The 25,311-nt window shown below is 42.9% G+C and overlaps 1 protein-coding gene across 1 annotated transcript in view; it reads left to right on the forward strand.

The window, feature by feature from the left end:
- npas3 (neuronal PAS domain protein 3) overlaps positions 1–19,274 on the forward strand; it is a 236,584-nt gene extending 217,310 nt beyond the window's left edge. Inside the window, exons 8-13 of the mRNA XM_079573413.1 lie at positions 4,405–4,552; positions 5,303–5,400; positions 11,966–12,482; positions 15,333–15,701; positions 16,934–17,314; positions 18,697–19,274. Coding sequence (XP_079429539.1) covers positions 4,405–4,552; positions 5,303–5,400; positions 11,966–12,482; positions 15,333–15,701; positions 16,934–17,314; positions 18,697–19,006 — 1,823 coding nt within the window. The 3' untranslated portion in view covers positions 19,007–19,274. The remainder of the gene's footprint in view (positions 1–4,404; positions 4,553–5,302; positions 5,401–11,965; positions 12,483–15,332; positions 15,702–16,933; positions 17,315–18,696) is intronic.
- Positions 19,275–25,311: the final 6,037 nt, after the last annotated feature.

Raw genomic sequence — 25,311 nt, forward strand, 5'->3', positions numbered from 1 at the left:
TGACACCTATCATTTTGTTTATATTACTATTTCCCCAAGTGGTTTATATTTCTTCTCATTGAAAACAGTTTTTTGCCTTATTGAGGACTATATTTTACATGTAAATTAGAATGATGCTAACACATCTTGCACGCAAAAATGTATGCTGAGTTGTAACAGACTTTTCTTGTCCATGCAGAGTCAGAGGTGGAGAAAGAGGTGGAGAAAATGCATGCAAACCATTCTTCATGTCCACTGTATGTATCGGATCACACGGTGATGCATTTGATCAGTATATTGATGACAGACTTCCCTTTTAAAGTAATTCATGTCTTTGTGTGTTTTTTAATTTTTTTTATAGCATTTCAATTCACATTTTCAGACGACCTCTCTATCGGGCAAAGAAAGAATGTTTCTGGAAATGGAGGCACATTGGACAAGGACAGTCGCCAACCACATATAGAACGATGGGAGTAAACATGGCAATATGAAGAATTCTATAAGCTGACATGCCACTGGACAACATAGTAGATGAAATCAATGTTCCATGCAAGATTTAATTGTAGACACTGATCAGCAATCCAAGAACAAAATGAAGCCTTTAGCTGTTTCTGTCAGATATTTCACAGGATGGTTTGGTGAGGTAGAACCAGCACCACTTTGTCTCTAGAAGCTGAAAACTTAATGGTGCATGTGTAATTATTTTAGTTGGTATTGCTGGGTTGCAGGTTCTAAAATGTGATGTCACACTCCCCAGTGGGGAGGCAGGAGCCAGTTTTTCATATTAACTGCATTACACTTTCACAAGTTGCAGCCAAAAAAATAAATGTATGAATTACAAAAATGATCACTAATTTCAGTCACTGGGTCCATTATCTTTCTTATACAAGACCAAACATTTCCTCAAAAATGAAATAATTGTACCTCTATATAACATTATAGGCCTTTAGAACACTAACCTGCAACCCAACAACTGTATAGCCATAAGAAGTCAACTTTGTCTCCCGTGCATTGAGAAGACCTGCATGTATGCATGCAGCATACTGTACATGAGCTACTGCTACTTGGTTAATTTAAGCCATCCTGTAGCTCAACTGTGGATGCAAGAATTCAGCTTTACTGCTATGTTTTTAATGCCTTTTCCCCTCAAAACTGTAATTATATCAATCTAAAAGGCGTATCAAAGTTTGATGGATGATCGAGCCACATTTAAAAATTCAGTTCAGTGTGTTCTAGTTCTGATTCCATAAATTAAGTATTAAACAGTCAAGTTCGATATTGTATGGCAAGTATTAATTTAAATTGTATTTGTTCAATTTGTTTATTGCACACATCTAGGTAGACTAAGTGAATAGAGTACCACATGCAGCTTGATCCTCAAATGAAATATAAACTGTCATTATTGATTGATTGATATTGTCGTAGTAAGATTAACAAAAGAAAAATTGCATTGGGTAATTGCAATGTTGTAAAAGCCAGGAAGTACAAAATTAAGTAAGAAAACTTACCAAAAAAATAAGATCTATCATTTTCACTATTTCAACTAAATAAGCATACGTGTAAAGACTTTATTATAGCCTTTACTCATCATTTAGTGGTAGTTCAGTGCGTGTGTTACATTGGTTAAACCTGTAATTCACTAAATGTAGTAATAGAAATGACTTTGTGGACCCAAGAGCCTAATGTTACAGACCCTTAGTTAAGCCTTTAGATAAACATGGATGATTTATCTGCTTTATCTTCAATGACCAACCGAAAACTATTTCTAGGACAGTGTTCTTGCACAATATTTTTTTTTTTATGTGACATGTTTTGTGCACTTTGCTGTGAGAGAAATAAAATAAAGCTTTGTAATACATATAATCAAGTCTCTATACCTCACACATTCTCTGCTTGGGACACTGAGATACATCTGCAATGTTTATGTAGACCACAGTGAAAAGTCTACATCTAAAATAGATCGGTAGATTCTGAAAGTAGCCAGGACAGTTACGTTTGGTCCCTTAGCTGCGATGCTAACATCGATCTTGCTCAATGCTAAGCCGTTAGCTTTGTAAATGACAGCGGAATCACTAATAAAATAACCCCGCGCCTCAGAGCAGTCTCGGGTACAAGGCCGCTGTCTGCCACGATGCCTGTCCTGTGTAAAGAGAGCTGTAGAGCTGTCTCACCATGTTGCTAAATAAGTTAGCTCGCTGTGCTCGAACTTTGTTTACGAGGAGCGTTGCGAGTGCATCGTTAGTCAAATGACTCAGGCCTGTCAATCAGACCCCGAAACCCCTCCCACCCCTCACCCCTCCCGCGTGCCCCTTAGTCCTCCAGGCAACGCCCCTTTTCTGTTGAGATTTTCAAATCTGACACTCTCAGACTGAGCCTCTGGAAGGGGGGGTTAGATACCCTTTAAGTCATAATGACAAACAACCGGCATTTGTTGAAAGTGACACTTTACTTCAGGCGACAATTTCGGGGGTTCGGCCCTCGGTCTTTTGACGATGAAGAAAATCGACCCTCGATCGAGCAAACTTGCCTCCCTCTGGTTTAAGTGGTGCTAGCCCACAGTTAGCCTGTTAGCTTCTTCTTCGTGATTCCATTAGTGTGTGTTGGTGACTCCGGTCCGGTGAGAGTCAAGTTGCTATTGTGGTTTTCTGGCCAGAGACACCAGGGGGAGATGAAAGACCCCCCAATCATCCCATTTACACTTGTATCACCCCCACAGGGACGACGGGAAGGATTTATTAAGGTAAACAAGTTACTGAGTGCTGCTTTAATATGAGAGGGTCACAGTAACAGCTGATGGAGAGCTCACCCCTCGGACAGGCGGTCGACCATATCCCTGTTCCTTCCTTTGCTGCACAAGAGCAGGAGCTGCAGGGTGAGTTTGTCCAGTTTGGGGAGGAGAGCGCCCCCCAGAGGACCTGAAGGAACAGTCGGGCCTTAGAACGTGAGCAGAAGAGCCTAAATACTCATGAACCTCCTGCTACACCTGGAATCTGAGCTCGACATCAGAGCAAGAAGTCTGGTGGAGCTTCTGATCACATGATGAGCCTCTGATCACATGACGAGCTTCTGATTTTTAATTCATTCACTTTTTCATCCTTTTCTCCAGAGTAAGAGTGTGTTTTTCCCGTCACTCGCTCGTTCTGATAAACTGGTTCTTCTGTGCATTTGTTCTGCGGCTCAGACCGACAGGAAGTAGAGAGTGTCATGTGACAGCTGGCTCGGCGCCGCTCCAGCGGAGACGCCATTAATCAGAATCACCACGAAAATAACAAACAGCAAAGAGAGAGAAGGAGAGGAGAGATCTGCAGCGGAGCCGAGTCAGGAGATGGAGCAGGAGCCGGATCAGGAGCCGGAGCAGGAGCCGGAATCAGGAGCCGGAGCAGGAACAGGAGCCGGATCAGGAGCTGGAGCAGGAACAGGAGCCGGATCAGGAGCCGGAGCAGGAACAGGAGCTGGAATCAGGAGGCGGATCAGGAGATGGATCAGGATTGATTCAAAGCCTGAGGGCGAGAGACGCTGCAGGAGGAAACATCTTAGTTTTAACACTGTCAGAGTAAAAAAAAACAGCCCAAAGAGATTTATCCAGGAAGTGACTCCATCATATCAGTTTCCCACGCTTTTTCATTCACAAATACTGACATGTTCGGTATCCACGTGTAGCACGAGAGGCTGTGACTGAGATGGCGCTGTAATCCAAATATGGTCATTTTTGGAAAAGTTTTTTTTTTTTTTAATGGAAAATCTTGAAGAAAAAAAAAAGAATGAAAAAAAACATTAACAATTTAAAACAGATAAAAATGTAAGGGGATAAAATTACCATTTGGAAAAACATCTGAAAAAAAGAAAATTTGAGAAAGTTTGGTATCCACGTGTTTGAATTTATTTTTTTATTATTATTATTATTTAGGACTTTAAATATATAATATTATTAAAATTATGGAACCGTTTGGAGTGTTTTTTCAAGTGTTTTTACATTTATTTATTTTTTAAAGTTTTGAAAAAAATTAAAAAAGTACAACATTTTCTGAAACCTTTTTTTTGTGGGAACATTTCAGAAAAATTATGGAAAAGTTGGTAAAAATAAAAATTAAAAATCGAAAAAGTTTTGAAAAAAATGGGGAAAATTAAAAAAAAAACATGAAAAAATAAATAAAATAAAAAAATAGATTAAATAAAAAAATAATAATAAAAAAAATAATAATAAATAATAAATAATAAAAATAATGTATCTAAATCATTATAAAACTGTATCTGTTTACAGCCATTTCTGCATCATTTTACCCAAAGTAATATTTCTGTGACTACAATAAGAAACTGAAACTGTGACTGAAACCAAAGCCTGGTGTCATTACTGTGTTTAGTCCTGACTCTGGGCTCTCTTGTGACCTCTTGTGACCTCTTGTGACCTCGTGTGACCTCTTGCAGTGATGAACAAAGGCCAGTGCGTGACCAACTACTACAGGTGGATCCAGAAGAACGGAGGCTACATCTGGATCCAGTCCAGCGCCACCATCGCCATCAACGCCAAGAACGCCGGCGACAAGAACGTCATCTGGGTCAACTACGTGCTCAGGTAAAAGCGCTTCGTCTCCTGAGCCGGACCGGGTTTTACTGAGGTCTGGTCCAGTTCCTCCGGTTCTTCATCTGTGTGTGTTTGATCCGTGAGCCGGACCGGGTTTTACTGAGGTCTGGTCCAGTTCCTCCAGTTCCTCATCTGTGTGTGTTTGATCCGTGAGCCGGACCGGGTTTTACTCAGGTCTGGTCCAGTTCCTCCGGTTCCTCATCTGTGTGTGTTTGATCCGTGAGCCGGACCGGGTTTTACTGAGGTCTGGTCCAGTTCCTCCGGTTCCTCATCTGTGTGTGTTTGATCCGTGAGCCGGACCGGGTTTTACTGAGGTCTGGTCCAGTTCCTCCAGTTCCTCATCTGTGTGTGTTTGATCCGAGAGCCGGACCGGGTTTTACTGAGGTCTGGTCCAGTTCCTCCAGTTCCTCATCTCTGTGTGTTTGATCCGTGAGCCGGACCGGGTTTTACTGAGGTCTGGTCCAGTTCCTCCAGTTCCTCATCTGTGTGTGTTTGATCCGAGAGCCGGACCGGGTTTTACTGAGGTCTGGTCCAGTTCCTCCAGTTCCTCATCTGTGTGTGTTTGATCCGTGAGCCGGACCGGGTTTTACTGAGGTCGTGTCTGAAAGTCTACGTGAGGAGGAGCTGGTCCAGTTCCTCCAGTTACTCATCTGTGTGTGTTTGATCCGTGAGCCGGACCGGGTTTTACTCAGGTCTGGTCCAGTTCCTCCGGTTCCTCATCTGTGTGTGTTTGATCCGCAGTAAGGCCGAGTACAAGGACACGCCCCTGGACCTGGCTCAGCTGCCGAGGCTCCCAGAGAAGACGTCCGAGTCCGAGGAGTCCGAGGAGGAGGCGTCAGGTGAGGAACCGGGAGCAGGACTGAACGAGACTGAAACCAGGACCAGGGCAGGAGCAGGACTGAACTAAAGGAGACTGAACCAGGACTGAACTAAACGAGACTAAAACCAGGACTGAAGTTTTTCCGGATGCTCTTGTACGTCTTTGCTGTGTTTTACTGGAGGTTTGGTGGATTTGTTTTCTTTGAGAGTCCAAACGGTCCTGGCTTATCAGGTAAATCTGTTTGAGACACTTGAGAGCCCCCCCTGCAGGACAGAGGAGGCGTCACAAGAGGAGCTACAGGAATATTTTTTTCCTACATAACTTGTGTAAAAGGAAAACTTTTACACAAGTTTTCCTTATTTTTGCCACAATTTCTCCCAATTTTTTTTTTTTTTTTTGCCCAATGTTTTCTGATTTCCCCCCCCAATCTTTTTCACCTTATTTTTTATACTAATATATATTTTTTTAATTTTCCTTAATTTTTCACAAATTTATACCCAATTTTTACCCTATTTTTTGCCCAATGTTTGCCCCATTTTTCAGATTTTTTTTTAACACATTTTATTTCTGATCTTGCCCATTTTCTTCATTCCCCCCCCCCAGTTTATACCCATTCCCCCCCAAATTGTCCCCCATTTTTAACACATTTCCTGACATTGGAGACTAATATTTTTTTTCAATTTATACCCAATTTTTCACCTTTTTTTATTAACAATATATATTTTTTTAAATTTTCCTCAATTTTTCACAAATTTATACCCAATTTTTACCCTATTTTTTGCCCAATGTTTGCCCCATCTTTCAGATTTTTTTTAACACATTTTTTTCTGATCTTGCCCATTTTCTTACATTTTTTCCCCCAGTTTATACCCAATTTCCCCCCAAATTGTCCCCAATTTTTAACACATTTCTTGACATTGGAGACTTTTTTTTTCTTCCATTTTCCTCAATTTTTCCACACAATTTATACCCAATTTTTCACCTTATTTTTTTATTACTAATATTTTTTTTAAATTTTCCTCAATTTTTCACACAAGTTTTGCCCTATTTTTTGCCCAAAGTTTGCCCCATTTTTCAGATTTTTTTAACACATTTTTTTCTGATCTTGCCAATTTTCTTAAACCCCCCCCCAGTTTATACCAATTGTTCACCTTATTTTTTATTACTAATATTTTTTTCAATTTTTCACACAATTTATACCCAATTTTTCACCTTATTTTTTTTACTAATATTTTTTTTTTCAATTTTCCTCAATTTTTCACACAAATTTTGCCCTATTTTTTGCCCAATGTTTGCCCCATTTTTCAGATGTTTTTTTAACACATTTTTTTCTGATCTTGCCCATTTTCTTCCATTTTCCCCCAGTTTATACCCAATTTCCCCCCAAATTGTCCCCCATTTTTAATACATTTCTTGACATTGGAGACTAATTTTTTTTTTCAATTTTCCTCAATTTTTTCACACAATTTATACCCAATGTTTCACCTTATTTTTTACTACTAATATTTGTTTTCAATTTTCCTCAATTTTTCACACAAGTTTTACCCTATTTTTTGCCCAATGTTTGCCCCATTTTTCAGATGTTTTTTTAACACATTTTTTCCTGATCTTTCCCATTTTCTTCATTCCCCCCCCCAGTTTATACCCAATTTCCCCCCAAATTGTCCCCCATTTTTAACACATTTCTTGACATTGGAGACTAATATGTTTTTTTCAATTTTCCTCAATTTTTAACACAATTTATACTCAATTTTTACCCTTTTTTTGCCCAATGTTTGCCCCGTTTTTCAGATTTTTTTAACACATTTTTTTTCTGATCTTTCCCATTTTCTTACATTTTTTCCGGCAGTTTATACCCAATTGTTTCCCTATTTTTGCCCCAATGTTTAACACAATTCCCCCCCCATTTCCCCCCAAAATTGTCCCCCATTTTTACCACATGGAGATGAACCTGATCTTGTAAATCTGCAGATCTTCCACACATTATTGCTCAGTTTTCTAGTATATTCTAGTATATCAGAAACAGTATCCTTAAAGCGTCGGTGCTGAAGCTGAATTTTCCCGAGTAACAAACCCGCGACCTTTGACCTCCTGCTCTCACGTTCCCCTCTCGTCTGCTCTCACGTTCCCCTCTCGTCCGCTCTGGTTCTGGTTCCGAGCGGTTCTGAGCACCACTTCAAACCGCGGCTCCGGGACGCACAGAAAAACAACGACCCGCGGCCCAAAACCTGGAAAAAACATCCGGATCCGGAGCCAAAACGCAGAGAGCGAGAGAGAGAGAGAGCGGCGTTTTTCAGCGGCCGTGCCAACGCGCCGCGCCAGGACTCGTCCGCCGGGAGCGCCGCCAAGAGCCGCGGGCAGCGAAACCACAACACAGCGAGCGAGGGGGGGGGGGGGGGGCGACATCAGGGGGTGTCAGTGCGCCAGATGCCCTCCCGTCCTCCGTTTGTCTTCACTCCCCATTCCAACTGGCGTTCCGTCCGCATTCCTCCAGGATGGTGGCGTTTTGCTGCAGGCGTTCGACACATGCATGAAGAGAGTGTGTTTTGTGCAGTTCAGCTTTACCCAAATCTGAAAGCTTCTCGACTGGAGCTTCTCACCCACAAAACAGATCTTTGCCTTGACTTCTTTCATTGCATTTTTGTCCCTTTTTCATCGCTTTGTTGCATTTTTCTCACTTTCTGTTGTTTTTCCATCGTCGTTTATGTGATGATTTGATGCTTTTAGATTTGGGTAAAGCCAAACTGGCCGAAAGCGTATTGACTGGAGAGCTTGCGGTCTATATTCCAGTGTAATCCCTCATTTGAAAGCCAAGACCTTCTAGTTTCTAAAGAATCTGTGTGAGTGAAACACAACTTACGTTTGCCTTTCTTAACTCTAATAATATCCTCCCAATATCACTTGTAGCTATGATTAAGCGGGATATAATATATTCAAAAGTCACTCCTACCTTAAGACAACTTTACATGATTTTCAGGATTACAAATGTAACAAACATATAAGAAACTGTTTACTTAACTGTTTACGAGCTCAATCAAAAGAGATGATATTCTTAAAGACTTTGTGAAGGAGATTGTAAAAAAGATTAGATGTGAATATTTAAAATTCCCAGTCCCGCCAAAGATGAAAGAAATTCAGTTTAAAATAATCAATAGGATCCATCCATGTAGCTTTTGTGAAAGTGAACCGGAAGATTTAGATCATCTTTTTGACAAAAAATGACAACAAAAAAATTGACAAAAAACGACAAAAAAATGACAAAAAGTGACAAGAAGCGACAAAAAACGACAAAAAATTACAAAATATTACAAAAAATGACCAGAAAATTGACAAAAAATGACACAAAAAAAATTGACAAAAAAATACAAAAAAATACAAAAAATAAAAATTGCCAACAATGACAAAAAAGACACAATATGACAAAAAATTACTAAAAAATTACAAAAAAATTACAAAAAAATTACAAAAAAATACAAAAAAATACAAAAAATTACAAAAAATATAAATTGCCAACAATGACAAAAAACGACAAAAAAGACAAAAAATTACAAAAAAAATAGACAAAAAATGACTAAAAAAAATTTGACAAAAAAAAAATTACAAAAAATTACAAAAAAATACAAATAATATAAATTGCCAACAATGACAAAAAAAGACAAAAAAAGACAAAAAATTACAAAAAAATTGACAAAAAATTACAAAAAATTACAAAAAATTACAAAAAATGACAACAAAAAAATTGCCAAAAAAAATTGACAAAAAATGACAAAAAAATACAAAAAATATAAATTGCCAACAATGACAAAAAAAGACAAAAAAGACAAAATATGACAAAAAAATTACTAAAAAATTACAAAAAAAGACGAACAATAACAAAAAAAGAGTTTAGGCCTATGCTGCTGCTGTTATTGTCGCTGTTAAATAAAAGTGTCCGACTCGTTTCCAGCTCCATGAAAGGCCGTCACTCCGGCTTCACACGGAGCCCGGTGTAGTTTCCGGTAGGTTCCAGGCGCTGATAGAGACGCGAAGGATGGAGCGACGCCAGCTGGACCCGCGGTGTGTTCACTGGCACCGGAACCAGCGGGAAAACACACACACACACACACACACACACACACACACACACACACACACACACACACACACACACACACACACACACACACACACACACACACACACACACACACCAGCTGGAGTGGAATATTCACCACTTTACACGACGAGAGGGAGAAACAGTTTGAGATTTTGAGGATAAATCAACCCTGTGACGTGAAAAGGAAAAGTCTGACCTTAAACTCCCCCAGTGCATAAATCAATCCCACAAAACTGTAACATATAAACTTTCACAAAAAAACACCGATCTTCTCAATAAAATGTTTAACCTCTTACCCCCTGCCTGAACCAAATGCATTCTGTCCTCTTAGGTTATTATGAAGGTCTGTGTAACGCCTCATTTGAAAGCTAAGACCCACAAAACGGATCTTTTTCCTCGCGTTGTTGCTGTGTTGTGTCACCTTTTGTATGTTTTTTTTGTCACATTTTTGTTGAATTTTTGTCACATTTTTGTTGAATTTTTGTCACATTTTTGTTGAGTTTTTTGTCACATTTTTGTTGAATTTTTGTCACTTTTTGTTGAATTTTTGTCATTTTTTTGTTGAATTTTTGTCACATTTTTGTTGAATTTTTGTCATTTTTTTTGTCATTTTTTTGTCATTTTTTTGTCATTTTTTTGTCATTTTTTGGTTGAATTTTTGTCATTTTTTTGTTGAATTTTTGTCATTTTTTTGTTGAATTTTTGTCACATTTTTGTTGCATTTACATCCTTGTTTTCTTCTAATTTTTTTGTGGCTGTTTTGGTGCTTTTTCCCAAGAAGCTTTCTGATTAGGGTAAAGCCAAACTGGAGAAAATGGGATCCGTTCAGGCGGGAGTTAAGAGGTTAATTATTGCACAGATGTTTCCCCGTAGATTTATTTGGGAAATTGGACCATTTTCTCCAAATGCATTATTCTCACATTGGTGCAACACTATGTGCTAGCCTAGCACTAGCCTAGCACTAGCCTAACACTAGCCTAGCACTAGCCTAGCACTAGCCTAGCACTAGCCTAGCACTAGCCTAGCGCCACAAAACTCTTCAAATATAAGAACTGCATGAATTACAAAAAAAATATCTCCAGAAATTAACAACACTCTGCAAGGCCGTAGGAACCCAGGGTGCTGAGGGCGCTGCAGCACCCCCTGGGGGATAATTTGCAAACTGCAGGCAGTGTAAATTAATAGGAAATATGCACGGAAAAAGCGTTTTTGGGGTCAATTTTGTCCCTCAGCTTCCCACGGCTCTGACACTGGATAACTAAGAAATGAGGCCCTTTAAAGTCAAAACAGAGAAACACATTGGCCGTTTCTCAATCTGAGTACTTGTGTGGACTTCTGTGCTCGTGGACTCGTGAAACGTCATCACGCGCGGCCCAAGTCCTGTTCCAATTCAAAGTTTGCTTCTCAGCAAGTTCGCTGTAAATCCCCGGATGAGAACTTGCTCCGCCCGTTTTACCGAGGATGCATCAGAGGAGACTTGTGCGTTCTCCGCCAGCTATATTTCCCACAATCCGTTTCGTTTTGAGCACGCGCTTCACCGCGAGCCCCCGCCTGCAGCCCCCCCTCCTCCTCACACCGAGCCTCCAGCTGAACTACAGCTGATCGCGCGCATGTAAATAAACGCGGAGATGTTCCCGGTTTAAGAGTCTTTTATCCTCACAGACGTGTCTCCTGTTTAAGATGGTTTTCTGAGCAGAAGTGTGGAAACAACTTTGAACATGCTTTCATTTCCTCACAACATCAGCAACAGTTTCATTTAAAGTCTTAACGTCATGAACAGGTCATTGAGGACAAATGCATTTTACTTGTACATTGTTTTATTAAGGGGGCGCTGCAGACACATCTTTATGTGGGAACTTCAAAAACAGTTACATATTTTAAAGTCTAAATTGTTTGTTTGTTTTTTCAGAATAATTTGCAAACCCCCCAAACAAGTTCAAATTTGACCTATTTGTTTTTTATTATTGTTTCAGTTTGCACATCAGATTTTTTAATTACTTTCCACACAGCGCCTTATTTATAGGCTATAATTGTAAAAAAAAAAAATAATGTGAAATTGTCTAAAATGTAAACATTTATGGTTTTTTTTATTGCAAAAGTGTATAATTTATGTCTTTAAAAACATATTTCCACTTCGCCTGCAGTGTCACCCTTTTAATTTCATATGAGGTGATTTAATGTTCTAAAAGCTCACAGCCCTGTGTTCAGGAGCTACTTCCTGTGATGTCATCGAGTTCACTCGTTCCAAACGCTGAAAAGCCAAGTCCACACTCGTGAACTCCTCAAGTCCGTTCTCCGAGTCTGCACCTGCAAGTCCGTACCCCGGAGTTCACGAGTACTGAGTACGCATACTGGGGATTGAGAAACGGCCATTCTGGATCTCAGTCCAATATGGCCGCCTCCCTGTGCGTGGGGGCGGGGTCTCCCTCACTGTGTCTCGAGTTCATATATTGAGGTGTTTATCCAAGTGTCTGTTGTTTCTCCTCAGACACGGAGAAGCTGGAGGAGAAGCTCGGGCGCCAGTCGGATCACGGCGAGGAGCCCGAGCCCGACGCCAAACGCCAAACGCTCCCCGCGCTGCACTGCTCCTCAGACCCGGAGCTGCGGCGGCCGGAGCAGGAGGAGGCGGCGGCGGCGGCGGCGGACGGGCACTCCAGCAACGCGGAGAGCCAGGACAGCGAGGAGAGCCCGGAGAACTCGGACAACGAGGCGGAGGAGGCGCAGGAGCCGCGGGACACGGCCCGGCTGGCGAGGATCTCCGCCCTGGGAGCGCTGGGCGGCCTGGGGAGCCTCGGGGGCCTGCACATCAAAGTGGAGCGCTACGGCGAGAGCGACGACCTGCAGACGCGGCTCCGCGGCGCCAACTCCTCGTCCGACGACGGCGAGGGCAGCGACGAGGAGGCGGAGCTGGAGGAGCGGGAGGCGGGGCAGCAGGAGTGCGACGGGACGCTACGCAAGCGGCGGAAACGCAGGAGATCTCAGCCCAAGTGGGAGCGCAGCAGGAGGTAAGAGCGGCGGCCATGTTTGTTCTCGTTTTATTCCACGCTTTGTGGTTTTGAGCCAGAGATTTCCCTCCCTGGTCTTTCCCGCGGTTATTCATTCACAGATACTGACATGTTCGGTATCCACGTGTAGCAGGAAAGGCCGAGATGACGCTGTAATCCAAATATGGTCATTTCCTGTGTGGGAGACAGCGGCGGCTAAAGACGGGAGGAACATACACAGGGCGCATGTGCAGACAAAGAGAGTAAACTTCAGGGCCTTCTTTCTTCCTTTTTTCCTTCTTTCTTTCTTTCTTTCTTTCTTTCTTTCTTTCTTTCTTTCTTTCTTTCTTTCTTTCTTTCTTTCTTTCTTTCTTTCTTCCTTTCTTCCTTTCTTCCTTCTTCCCTTCCTTCGTTCCTTCCTTCTTTCTTTCCTTCTTTCCTTCTTTCCTTCTTTCTTTCTTTCCTTCTTTCTTTCTTTCTTTCTTCCTTCTTTCCTTCTTTCCTTCCTTCTTTCTTTCTTTCTTCCTTCTTTCCTTCTTTCTTTCTTTCTTTCTTTCCTTCTTTCTTTCTTTCCTTCTTTCTTTCCTTCTTTCCTTCTTTCCTTCCTTCTTTCTTTCTTTCTTCCTTCTTTCCTTCCTTCTTTCTTTCTTTCTTTCTTTCTTTCCTTCTTTCTTTCTTTCCTTCTTTCTTTCTTTCTTTCTTTCTTCCTTCTTTCCTTCTTTCCTTCCTTCTTTCTTTCTTCCTTCTTTCCTTCCTTCTTTCTTTCTTTCTTCCTTCTTTCCTTCTTTCTTTCTTTCTTTCCTTCTTTCTTTCTTTCTTTCCTTCTTTCTTTCCTTCTTTCCTTCCTTCTTTCTTTCCTTCTTTCCTTCTTTCCTTCCTTCTTTCTTTCTTTCTTCCTTCTTTCCTTCCTTCTTTCTTTCTTTCTTCCTTCTTTCCTTCTTTCTTTCTTTCTTTCTTTCTTTCTTTCCTTCTTTCTTTCTTTCTTTCCTTCTTTCTTTCTTTCTTTCTTTCTTCCTTCCTTCTTTCTTTCTTTCTTCCTTCTTTCCTTCTTTCTTTCTTTCCTTCTTTCTTTCCTTCCTTCTTTCTTTCTTTCTTCCTTCTTTCCTTCCTTCTTTCTTTCTTTCTTCCTTCTTTCCTTCTTTCCTTCTTTCCTTCCTTCCTTCTTTCCTTCCTTCTTTCTTTCCTTCTTTCCTTCTTTCTTTCCTTCTTTCTTTCCTTCTTTCCTTCTTTCTTTCCTTCTTTCTTTCCTTCTTTCCTTCCTTCTTTCTGTCCTTCCTTCTTTCTTTCTTTCCTTCCTTCTTTCTTTCCTTCTTTCCTTCCTTCTTTCCTTCTTTCTTTCCTTCGTTCCTTCCTTCTTTCTTTCTTTCCTTCTTTCCTTCTTTCTTTCCTTCTTTCCTTCTTTCTTTCCTTCTTTCTTTCCTTCTTTCTTTCCTTCTTTCCTTCCTTCTTTCTTTCCTTCCTTCTTTCTTTCTTTCTTTCCTTCTTTCTTTCTTTCTTCCTTCTTTCTTTCCTTCTTTCCTTCTTTCTTTCCTTCTTTCTTTCCTTCTTTCCTTCTTTCCTTCCTTCTTTCTTTCCTTCTTTCTTTCTTTCCTTCTTTCTTTCTTTCTTTCTTTCTTTCTTTCCTTCCTTCCTTCGTTCCTTCTTTCCTTCTTTCTTTCTTTCTTTCCTTCTTCCTTCTTTCTTTCCTTCTTTCCTTCTTTCTTTCCTTCTTTCTTTCTTTCCTTCCTTCTTTCTTTCCTTCTTTCTTTCTTTCCTTCTTTCTTTCTTTCTTTCTTTCTTTCCTTCCCCTCCTTCGTTCCTTCTTTCTTTCTTTCCTTCTTTCCTTCCTTCTTTCTTTCCTTCCTTCTTTCTTTCCTTCTTTCTTTCTTTCCTTCTTTCTTTCTTTCTTTCTTTCCTTCCTTCTTTCCTTCTTTCTTTCTTTCCTTCTTTCTTTCCTTCGTTCCTTCCTTCTTTCCTTCTTTCTTTCTTTCTTTCCTTCTTTCTTTCTTTCCTTCGTTCCTTCCTTCTTTCCTTCTTTCTTTCTTTCTTTCCTTCTTTCCTTCTTTCTTTCCTTCTTTCTTTCCTTCTTTCTTTCCTTCTTTCCTTCCTTCTTTCTTTCCTTTCTTCTTTCTTTCTTTCTTCCTTCTTTCTTTCCTTCTTTTCTTCTTTCTTTCTTTCTTTCCTTCTTTCTTTCCTTCTTTCCTTCTTTCTTTCCTTCTTTCCTTCTTTCTTTCCTTCTTTCTTTCCTTCTTTCCTTCCTTCTTTCTTTCCTTCCTTCTTTCTTTCCTTCCTTCTTTCTTTCTTTCTTTCTTCCTTCTTTCTTTCCTTCTTTCCTTCTTTCTTTCTTTCTTTCTTTCCTTCTTTCTTTCTTTCTTTCTTTCTTTCCTTCCTTCCTTCGTTCCTTCCTTCTTTCTTTCTTTCTTTCCTTCTTTCTTTCCTTCTTTCTTTCTTTCTTTCCTTCCTTCCTTCGTTCCTTCCTTCTTTCTTTCTTTCCTTCTTTCTTTCCTTCTTTCTTTCTTTCTTCCTTTCTTCCTTACTTTTTCCTTTCCTTCCTTCTTTCCTTCCTTCTTTCATCTTCACCATCCTTTTTTCTTTTTCCTCTTTCTTTCTTTCCTTCCCGCTTCCGTTCCTTCCCTATTACTTACCTTTCTTCTTTCCTTCTTTTCTTGACGCTGTAATCCAAATATGGTCATTTCCTGTGTGGGAAGTATATCTTTCTTTCTTTCTTATTCAAAAACTCAGCAGTTTTGTTGATGGATATGGTTCAAAAATAATAATTTAAGACGAGTTTATTTCCCTCTTCACCTGCAGCATCTCGCCGTAAACACTGGCTCTGTTTACTTCCTGTTTCCTGTTTCCTGTTTGATAAAGTCGCCACCGTTTCTCCCTCAGGATGCGCCTGTCCTCGCAGTCGCCCAGCCCGGTGGCGATGGGCGAGGACGCGGCGCTGGCGGAGAACGTGGCGACGTCGGCGAACTCCCCGACCAACTCCACCGCCATGACCTCGTCCTCGGTGCTGAAGATCAAGACGGAGATGGCGGAGCCGATCAACTTCGACAACGACAGCAGCATCTGGAACTACCCGCCCAACCGCGAGATCAGCCGCAACGAGGCGCCGTTCAGCATGACGTCCAAGCCCGCCGCCTCCGCCGCCGCCGCACCCAACAACGGCGGCTCTGAGGCGTTCCCGTCCCCGCAGGGCCCGGCCGGCGCCATCCCGGAGTCGGTGCTGACGCCGCCCGGGAGCGAGCTCTGCAAAAAGTACGTTTATGAAAATTAGTGGTGGGCCGTTATCGGGAAAAGACTCTTATTCTCAAAGGATCTATTCTCAAAGCTGGGTTGGGAGCTGGGTCTAAACTCTGCTATGATGACTTTCACCGTGATATTTTATGGTCAGCAAACATTACACGACTTTTATGCCCAACGCACAGGAGAAACGTGAGTGAATATCGCGTCTCCAAAGCGAAAATACAGAAGCAGCGGCCAATGACAGAGTGAAAAAAAGACAGAAAAACACAGCGGCGCCTCCCTCTTTCAAAACAGCGACATAAACAACTCATTTCATGGACACAGAACCACAGGAAACAGCCCCACAGGAAACAGCCCCACAGGAAACAGCCCCACACCAAACAGCCCCACAGGAAACAGCCCCACAGGAAACAGCCCCACAGGAAACAGCCCCACACCAAACAGCCCCACAGGAAACAGCCCCACAGGAAACAGCCCCACACCAAACAGCCCCACACCAAACAGCCCCACAGGAAACAGCCCCACAGGAAACAGCCCCTCACCAAACAGCGCAACTTTATCACCAAAAGTTCACCAGGGCCTTTTCCAGCTACATTTCAACCACAGCACTTACGGAGTTTGGAGACAGACTTTCCAGCTACTTTTCTCCGAGTCCGTTAGCTTCTCTTTCTCCGCTCCGCCCGTTTACTTTTCTGATCAAATCCAAAGAAATACGTCCCACATCTTCGTGTTGTCGACGTTTATCTCCATTTTGACAGAACTATCGCCAGGTTGAAGCTCGTAGTAGCAGCAGCTGCAGCAGCATGAGCTGTTGTTGTTGTGACAGTGATCACGTGACAGAGGAGATTTAGTTTGTCACCAGAAAATTGATTGACACAAAGCTACTGACTGTAAACAGTTCATCAGGACCTAAACAGTTAGTAAACACAAGTGCATCTTCTTGAACATGAATTATTTTCATCACCAATTATCATAGTAGAACGTTCTCAAGCAGTTTGTGATGCGTTTTGGAAACAGGAGATGAGCCCCTGGTCTAACGCACCACCTGACTTGAGAAACTCGTTCTCAAAGACTTTTTTTACTTTTAGTCATTGTTTGGGCAGCACACATGTTCTGAAAGGCTTCGGCAGAATTCAAGCGAGACATTTTAATCTAGATAAAAAAATTAATCTATGCCCACCTCTAATAAAAATGTAAATATTGTAAATGCTGAAGTGTTGCTGATGAAGCGTTTGTCGTTGCAGTGAAGTGTCGGGCGGCGGCGGCGGCGTGCGGAAAACGCCGAGCTTCAACGGGAACTCGACGCCTTCCTCCACGACGAGCGCCACGACTTTGGCCCCGCCCCCGAGCGTGTCCTCCGCCGACCCGCTGTCCCCGCCCCTGTCGGCGTCGCCGCGGGAGAAGCAGCAGACCACGCCTCCTGCCGGGTCCTGCTCGAGCCCCGCCTCCTCCTGCGCCGGCTCCGCCCCCCCCGGCCCCGCCCCCTCCGTGCTGTACTCCGGCGACCTGGAGGCGCTGCAGCGTCTGCAGGCGGGGAACGTGGTGCTGCCGCTGGTGCACAGAGTCACCGCCACCAGCTCCGCCAGCTCCACGCCGCCGCGGGTCTACACCACGGGCACCATCAGGTACGTCACCACGGAAACAAGGGGGCGTGGCCTCGTCGAGAGGGGGAAGGAAGTGTCACACACAAATAAAGTCAGGTCTAAATCAGGTCCATGTGGATGTTTTTTAAGCAAGATTGTTCAGTAGCTAGCGTTAGCATGTAGCATGATGTTAGCATGTAGCATGATGTTAGCATGTAGCATGATGTTAGCATTCTCTGTTATTTATGTAATTTCTAACCACTTTGCTCCTCCCCATGTCTTTGTATCTTTATTGGGTAGAAAACTAAATCCATAATTCCCCCTCACCTGCTTCAAACATGACCATATATGGCCGTCTGTGTCCCATATATGGTCGTGTTTGAAAACAGATAACCTCTTAACTCCCACCTGAACGGATCACATTTTCTCCAGTTTGGCTTTACCCGAATCAAAAAGCTTCTTGGGAAAAAAGCACCAAAACAGCCACAAAAAATGAGAAGAAAACAAGGATGTAAACGCGACAAAAACGGAGCAAAAAATGACAAAAATTCAACAAAAAGTGACAAAAATTAAACAAAAAATGACAAAAATTAAACAAAAAGTGACAAAAAATGACAAAAATGTGACAAAAAATCAACAAAAAATCAACAAAAAAATGACAAAAATTCAACAAAAATTCAACAAAAATTCAACAAAAAATGACAAAAAATCAACAAAAATTCAACAAAAATTCAACAAAAAAGTGACAAAAATTCAACGAAATTCAACAAAAAATGACAAAAATTCAACAAAAAGTGACAAAAATGTGACAAAAATGTGACAAAAATGAGACAAAAATGAGACAAAAATTCAACAAAAATTCAACAAAAATGTGACAAAAATTCAACAAAAATGTGACAAAAATGTGACAAAAATGTGACAAAAATTCAACAAAAATTCAACAAAAATTCAACAAAAATTCAACAAAAATTCAACCAACAAGTGGTTAAAAAAAAAAAACATTTGAGAAAAATGCAACCAAAAAGTGACAAAATCTCAACAGAAAAGTGATAAAAAAATAAATAAATAAAATAAATAAAAAGGTGACACAACACAGCAACAACGCAATCTGTTTTGTGGGACTTAGCTTTCAAATGAGGTGTTACACAGGCCTATAGCCAGAGGGGGCAGCATGCATTCGGTTTAGGCGGGTGGTAAGAGGTTATGGTTAACATTTTTTTGAGAAAAACTTAAACTTTCTCAAATTATTCATAAATAATTACATAAATAACGGAGAATGCTAACATAACGCTTCATGTTAGCACCGTGCTAATGCTAACCGCTAGCACCTGCCACATTTGATGGCGGGCGGTGTGCTTGTTTCTGTTTGTGATTGGTTAAACGAAGCTCCTCCCCTGACCTGTAAACCCCGCCCCTCTCCCCAGGTACGCCCCGGCCGACGTGACGCTGGCGATGGCGCAGGGGAACCTCCTCCCCAACGCCGCCGTGAACTTCGTGGACGGCTCGGGCTTCGGCCTGGACCCCAAGACGCCGATGGAGATGCTGTACCACCACGTGCACCGGCTGAACATGTCGGCCGCCGCCGCCGCCGCCGGGCCCTTCGTGAGCGCGGGGTCGAGTCCCGGCGCCGGACAGGTCGCCGCCGCCGAGGGGCTCTTCTCCACGCTGCCTTTCCCCGTCTACAGCAACGGCATCCACGCCACGCAGGGCGGCCTGGAGCGCAAGGACGACTGAAGCGGGCGCAAACGGAGACTGTGAGACCGCCCTACTGTGCCCAAACCCGCCCAGGACCCAGCGCTCAGAGGGGGGAGGGTTCTGAGGCTCAGAGGAGGCGTGAGGAGGCGTGAGGAGGCATGAGGAGGCATGAGGAGACCTGAGGAGACCTGAGGAGACCTGAGGAGACCTGAGGAAACCTGAGGAGACCTGAGGAGACCTGAGGAGACCTGAGGAGACCTGAGGAGGCGTGAGGAGACCTGAGGAGACCTGAGGCTTTGAGGACTTCGGGACAGGCTAAAGATATATCACACAAATCTACTGTGAGATATGAGTCTGACCAGGACGTCCCATTTGCGACTGAACTCATCAAAAACCTCAACATTTTACTTCTCGGTCCATATCATTAAACTGTTACAAACAGTCGGCTGCGTTCACATAAACAAAGGTCCAATTTGGGGACTTTCTTGATTTTTTCCCCTATTTTTCCTCACATTTTTGTTCCTATCCCCCCTCCCCCATATTTTGCCATTTCCCCCCCATTTATTCCCTATTTTTTGGACTTTTACTTCTCTCCATGTTTCCCCGTTTTTGCTGTTTTTTCCAAAAATGTTCCCTATTTTTTTATAATTTCCCCAATATATTGACATTTTTTCTCCATGTTCAACATTTTTTTCCCAAAATTTTCCCACATTTTTTATCCCCAATTTCCCCCAATATTTTCCCTTTTTTCTTTCAATGTTTCCCCATTTTTTCCAAAAATATTCCCTATTTTTTTTTCTCACATTTTCCTCAATATATAGAATTTTTTTCTCTATGTTTACAATTTTTTCCCAACATTTTCCCATTTTTTTTTTCTTTTTTTTTCTCCAATTTTCCCCCATATTTTGCTTTTTTCCCAAAAAAATGTTCCCTATTTTTTTTTCACATATTCCCCAATATTTTGCAGTTTTTCCCCCATGTTTACATCTATTCCCCCCTATTTTTTTCTTCCTTTTTTTCTCTCAATCTTTCCCAATTTTTTCCAAAAATTGTCCCTTTTTTTCAGATTTTCCCCATTTTTTCTCCATATTTACATTTTTTTTGCCATGTTTATCCATTCCCCCCCCCTAATTTATTTCCTATACCCCTCATATTTTCCCCTCCCACTTTCCCCCCATATTTCATGACATCGATATTGTCATTTTGCAGATCCTCCAAACAGTAGATCCAATATATTATCCTGCAGACGACATAAGTCAAGTCCATCACAGGCTGAACCTCCTCGACGCCTCAGAGTAAAACGCTCTCCTCCCTCTCCTCCAGGGCCTCCTCCCTCTCCTCCTCCCTCTCCTCCCTCTCCTCCCTCTCCTCCTCCCTCTCCTCCCTCTCCTCCTCCCTCTCCTCCTCCAGAGCCTCGCTGAACCTCCAGCCTCCTCTCTGTTTCTCGGTTCTGGGCTGGTTTACACAAAAAAAAAGACTGAACATAAAAAAAAAAGAAACCCTTCTGAACACGGTGCCCTCACTGTGCTACTGTGAAAATACGGCGTACGGACAGAAAACGGATGTAAAACTCAAGCACTTTTTGAATCCGGACGGAGCGATTCGACTGTGAACGTCCCCTTTTTTTGTAACCTCCTCCTCCTCCTCCTCCGAAGCTGGCGAAGAGCCCGACGGAATCCCCTCTTCGCCTCCACGGACTCCGCCCGAGCCCCGGAGCCTTTTTAAACCTTTCGTTTTCCGTCGTTGCGAAGCGTGGACTTGTCGCAAACGTGGGACGGTGCAGGGATTTCGGACTCGACCCTCTCGATGTGACCAAGGCCTGGACGACGACAAAAAAAAACAAAACAAAACCAGACACTTTTGGAGAAAAACAAAACAAAAACAAACGGGGAGGCGGCGCCGCGGTCTTTGAAAAAGGTTTCCCGCGGACGCTCCCCCGTCCCGAGGGTTTCAGAGGATTTGTTCCGATTATTATAAATATTTTTCTGTTTTTAATAAGATATTGTAGCTCAGATGAAGAAATGAAGAAAAACTAACCTTAAAAAGCAATTCCAGCCGGTTCCGAGCTGTGATCTCGAATGTCGAACTCTTCCTCGTTTTCCCGGAGACAAACAGGTCCGGCCGAGGCGCGGCGTCCGGGCGCGAGGAGCGCGAGGAGCGGCCGGGGAAACGGTCCCGGAGAAAAGCACAAAACCTGAGCAGCTTCTGTTCTAACGATCGAACACACACGTATTTAAGCTGTGGCAAAACGATGGAGGTTCTGAAGAGTTCTGACCAACAGGAGGGAAAATAAAAACTAATATGAGACTAAAACTGAGTAAAAATTACTAAAATCATCCAAACGTCCATTGAAGAGCCTCATATTTAATCTCACTGCCAAAGGAAGAGCTCTTTGCTTTAGCCCAATAGGTCCAGGTGCTGACATCATCAGTGACATCATCTGGAGGCAGGAAGTGATCGAGAGAAATAAGATTAAACTAAAACTAATGATTATAAGTGTAAAACCTGTGGTCCTGTTGTGGTATCAGGCGCCAGAACAACAGGAGTGACATTTGAGACGATCAAATAAGGTTTATCTGATATTTGACATGTAACATTACACTTTCACAAGTCGTAGCTAAAAAGAAAATATATGACTTAAAAAAATGATCATTAATATCAGTCACTGGGTCCATGATCTCTCTGTACAAGACCAAAAATGTCCTAAAAAACAAAATAGTTTTTCCTCTGTATAATAGTATAGGCCAGGGGTGGGCAAGTTTGTGTCATGGAGGCCGATTTTCTTCATTGCCAAAACACCAAGGGCCGAAACACATAATTGTAGCCCAAAGAAAAGTACTTTTTTTCTACAAATATAAGTTTTGCACGTAATATATGACCTAATGGGGTGTTTTGCTGGGAAATGTGAACATACTGACAGCATTTTCCACATTTTAGAGTCCTTTTCGTGTGTTTAGTCTCTGATTTATGAATAAATGTTTCTTCAAAATTCTCTTGGGGGCCAAAGGTTTTAGGCTGGAGGGCCGAATTTGGCCCCCGGGCCGGACGTTGCCAACCCCTGGTATAGGCCTTTAGAATATTGTGACGTCACCTGCAACCCAGCAATTGATGATGCTCTTACCTTTATGTTCGTTTGTACCTGACAACAGGGGCGGACTGGCCATATGGGGGCCACCGGTCCCGCCTTAACCGAGCTTTACCCAAATCTAAAAGCTACAAAGAAAAGCATCAAAATAGCGACAAAAAAAGAAAACAAAGATGTGCCGTAAAAGCAACAAAAAATGTGATGGAAAGTCAATGAAAACACAACAACAAAGCAACGAAAAAAGCAACAAAAATGCCACAAAAGCATGACAAAAACACAACAAAAATTATAGAAAAAATGTGACAAAAACACAACAAAAAGCCACATAAAAGTAACGAAAAAACGACAAAAATATGACAAAAATGCGGCGACTTGACAAAAAGCTACGATCACTTTTGTAGGTCTCAGCTTTCAAATGAGGTGTTACACTGTTGCTCTCCAGTCGAGAAGCTTTTAGATTTGGGTAAAGCTAAACTAACGCTCATTGGGGCCGGGCTGCTCAGAGTCCAGGGCTGTTTTTCAGTCCCAGTCCGCCCCTGCCTGACAACTGTGGCCACGGCTGTAGCTGAAACTGTCAGGTATGAAGTAACATGAAGGTCTGGCATTTAAAGTCACTTCCACCGTGAGGTTCTTTTGACGAGAAAATATAATATAAAACATTATATATAAAAATATAAAATAGAAGAAGCAAAACGGCCCTAAAACAGTGCTGTGTTTTCCCACAGTCATGATTAAAAACAAGGCGAGGACAGACTTTTTAACAGACTCAGATAATGTTTCTGTGAGCTGAAAGATGTTTGGTGGAAAAAGCTCCTGACTCTGAAAACTGTCCCTCAAAGCCACAAGTTCAACATAATAAATAGAGATTTTTCCCACCTCTTCTTCCTAAAAGTCCTCCCTCACTTTGCCACGTTCCTCCATGAGAACCTTCCACGAGCACTTTGATGCTAAACCCGAAGCTTCAGGAGCTGCTCAAACTTTGTGCATTTCCCGCTCACAGCTTCTGAATGGCTGTAGCTCCGCCCCTCGTCGAACCCGGCGCCGCCCCTTCGGCCCTCGCACCGAACATAACCTCTTCTCCCCCTCCTCCTCCATCTCTCATGCCTCACCGTCCTCCTCGGCGCCGCTGGCCTCCTCCTCCGCGCCGCCGGCCCCGCCTCTGCGCCGGCGTGCGCCCCCAGCGAGCGCTCGGTTGCCCAGTTTCAGCAGGCTGAGGTGGGTACTGCCAAACCGACCCACGCACACCGCAAACCTTTACTTTCGGAGGGTCGGAAAACGCCGTCCGCGCCGGCCCTCGGGGAAACCCGCCCCGGCCCCGGATGGTGTTTTTAATCTTTTTTTAAACGTCTTTTTTAACGTGTTGATCCTCAGTGAGACTGAGGCTAATTAGCTAGCGACGCTAACTTGAACATGAATGTTGAACCTCGACCGACTCCTGTTGTTTTTACGTTTTTACACTGTGAAAATTACGACGCCGTTCTGTGACTCCCTCCTGCGAGCGCCGGGGAAGGAACGGACCAATCGCGCGACACGAGCATGAGCTGCACTTCTCCTCTGGGGGGCGCCGTCGCTGTCTTCATCTGCAGCTGAACTCGGATCAAGCTGATCTCTCCAAGTTCACAGTCATTCCAGCAGTGTTAAAAGGCAGGTTCCCCAGTCAAAGGTTCCAGTCTGAGGTTCAAAGTCTAAGGTTCCCAGTCTAAGGTTCCCAGTCTAAGGTTTAAAGTCTAAGGTTCCCAGTCTAAGGTTCCCAGTCTAAGGTTCAAAGTCTAAGGCTCCCAGTCTAAGGTTCAAAGTCTAAGGCTCCCAGTCTAAGGTCCCCAGTCTAAGGTCCCCAGTCTAAGGTTCAAAGTCTGAGGTCCCCAGTCTAAGGTCCCCAGTCTAAGGTTCAAAGTCTAAGGTTCCCAGTCTGAGGTTCCCAGTCTGATGTTCCCAGTCTGAGGTTCCCAGTCTGATGTTCCCAGTCTGAGGTTCCCAGTCTGAGGTTCCCAGTCTAAGGTTCAAAGTCTGAGGTTCAAAGTCTGAGGTCCCCAGTCTGAGGTTCCCAGTCTAAGGTCCCCAGTCTAAGGTTCAAAGTCTGAGGTTCAAAGTCTAAGGTCCCCAGTCTGAGGTTCCCAGTCTGAGGTCCCCAGTCTAAGGTTCAAAGTCTGAGGTTCCCAGTCTGAGGTTCCCAGTCTGAGGTTCCCAGTCTAAGGTTCCCCAGTCTAAGGTCCCCAGTCTAAGGTTCAAAGTCTAAGGTTCCCAGTCTAAGGTTCCCAGTCTAAGGTCCCCAGTCTAAGGTCCCCAGTCTAAGGTTCAAAGTCTAAGGTTCCCAGTCTAAGGTTCCCAGTTTAAGGTCCCCAGTCTAAGGTTCCCAGTCAAAGGTTCCCAGTCAAAGGTCCCAGTCGTCTGAAAGCAGCATTAGTTCCTCTCTGCAGATCTGGCGCCCGTAGCTTTTTTCTGCTCCGTTTACTTGAGCAGCTAATGGAAAAACAGCTAAATTCTCGATGCACTTTTCGATTTATCACCTTGGGCATAGGCGACCTTGGAGAGGGGTCTTTACACCATCGCAGACTTTGGCACAAAACTCTGTCATATCACTGTGAGAATGAAGAAGCTCCACTTTCTAATAAAACTGTTTAGAACAATAATAATCATAAAACAAAACTTTTTCCAGAGGCGGGAACAGCAGCCGAAATATTTACTCAAGAGTAAAAAGTACTTGGATGAAATGTTACTTGAGTACTGTGAGTAGCTCTTTCTTACAACAACAGAACTAAATTGTTAGTTTTTGAGGTTTGAGGTGCAGAATTCTGAAACTTGCAGTAAAAAGCACCACCTCCGGCAATGTGTGCCAATTCTTAAGACGCCTGAGGGCCGCATTTGGGCCCCGGGCCGCACTTGGGGCACCTTTGATATAAACAAAACGTGAAGCCATGTAAAAAAATCAGATATACTCACGGTGGCACAAGTTACCCAAGGCCGTGGGAACCCAGGGTGCTGAGGGCGCTGCAGCACCCCCTGGTGGATATAAAGCGTTTTTAGGGTCATTTTTTTTTATCACATTATAGCTTAAACTTGTGGCGCTGTTTAACCCCTTAACTCCCGCCTGAACCGAGCACATTTTCTCCAGTTTGGCTTTACCCCAATCCAAAAGCTTCTGGGGAAAAGCTGTGAAAATAGCGACAAAACTGAGACGAAAACAATGATGGAAATGTCACAAAAATGTCACAAAAAAGTGACGAAAAATTGATGAAAAAGTGGCAAAAATGTCACAAGA

The sequence above is a fragment of the Gobius niger genome (assembly GCF_951799975.1).
Source record: "Gobius niger genome assembly, chromosome: 16".
Classification (NCBI taxonomy): Eukaryota; Metazoa; Chordata; class Actinopteri; order Gobiiformes; family Gobiidae; genus Gobius; species Gobius niger.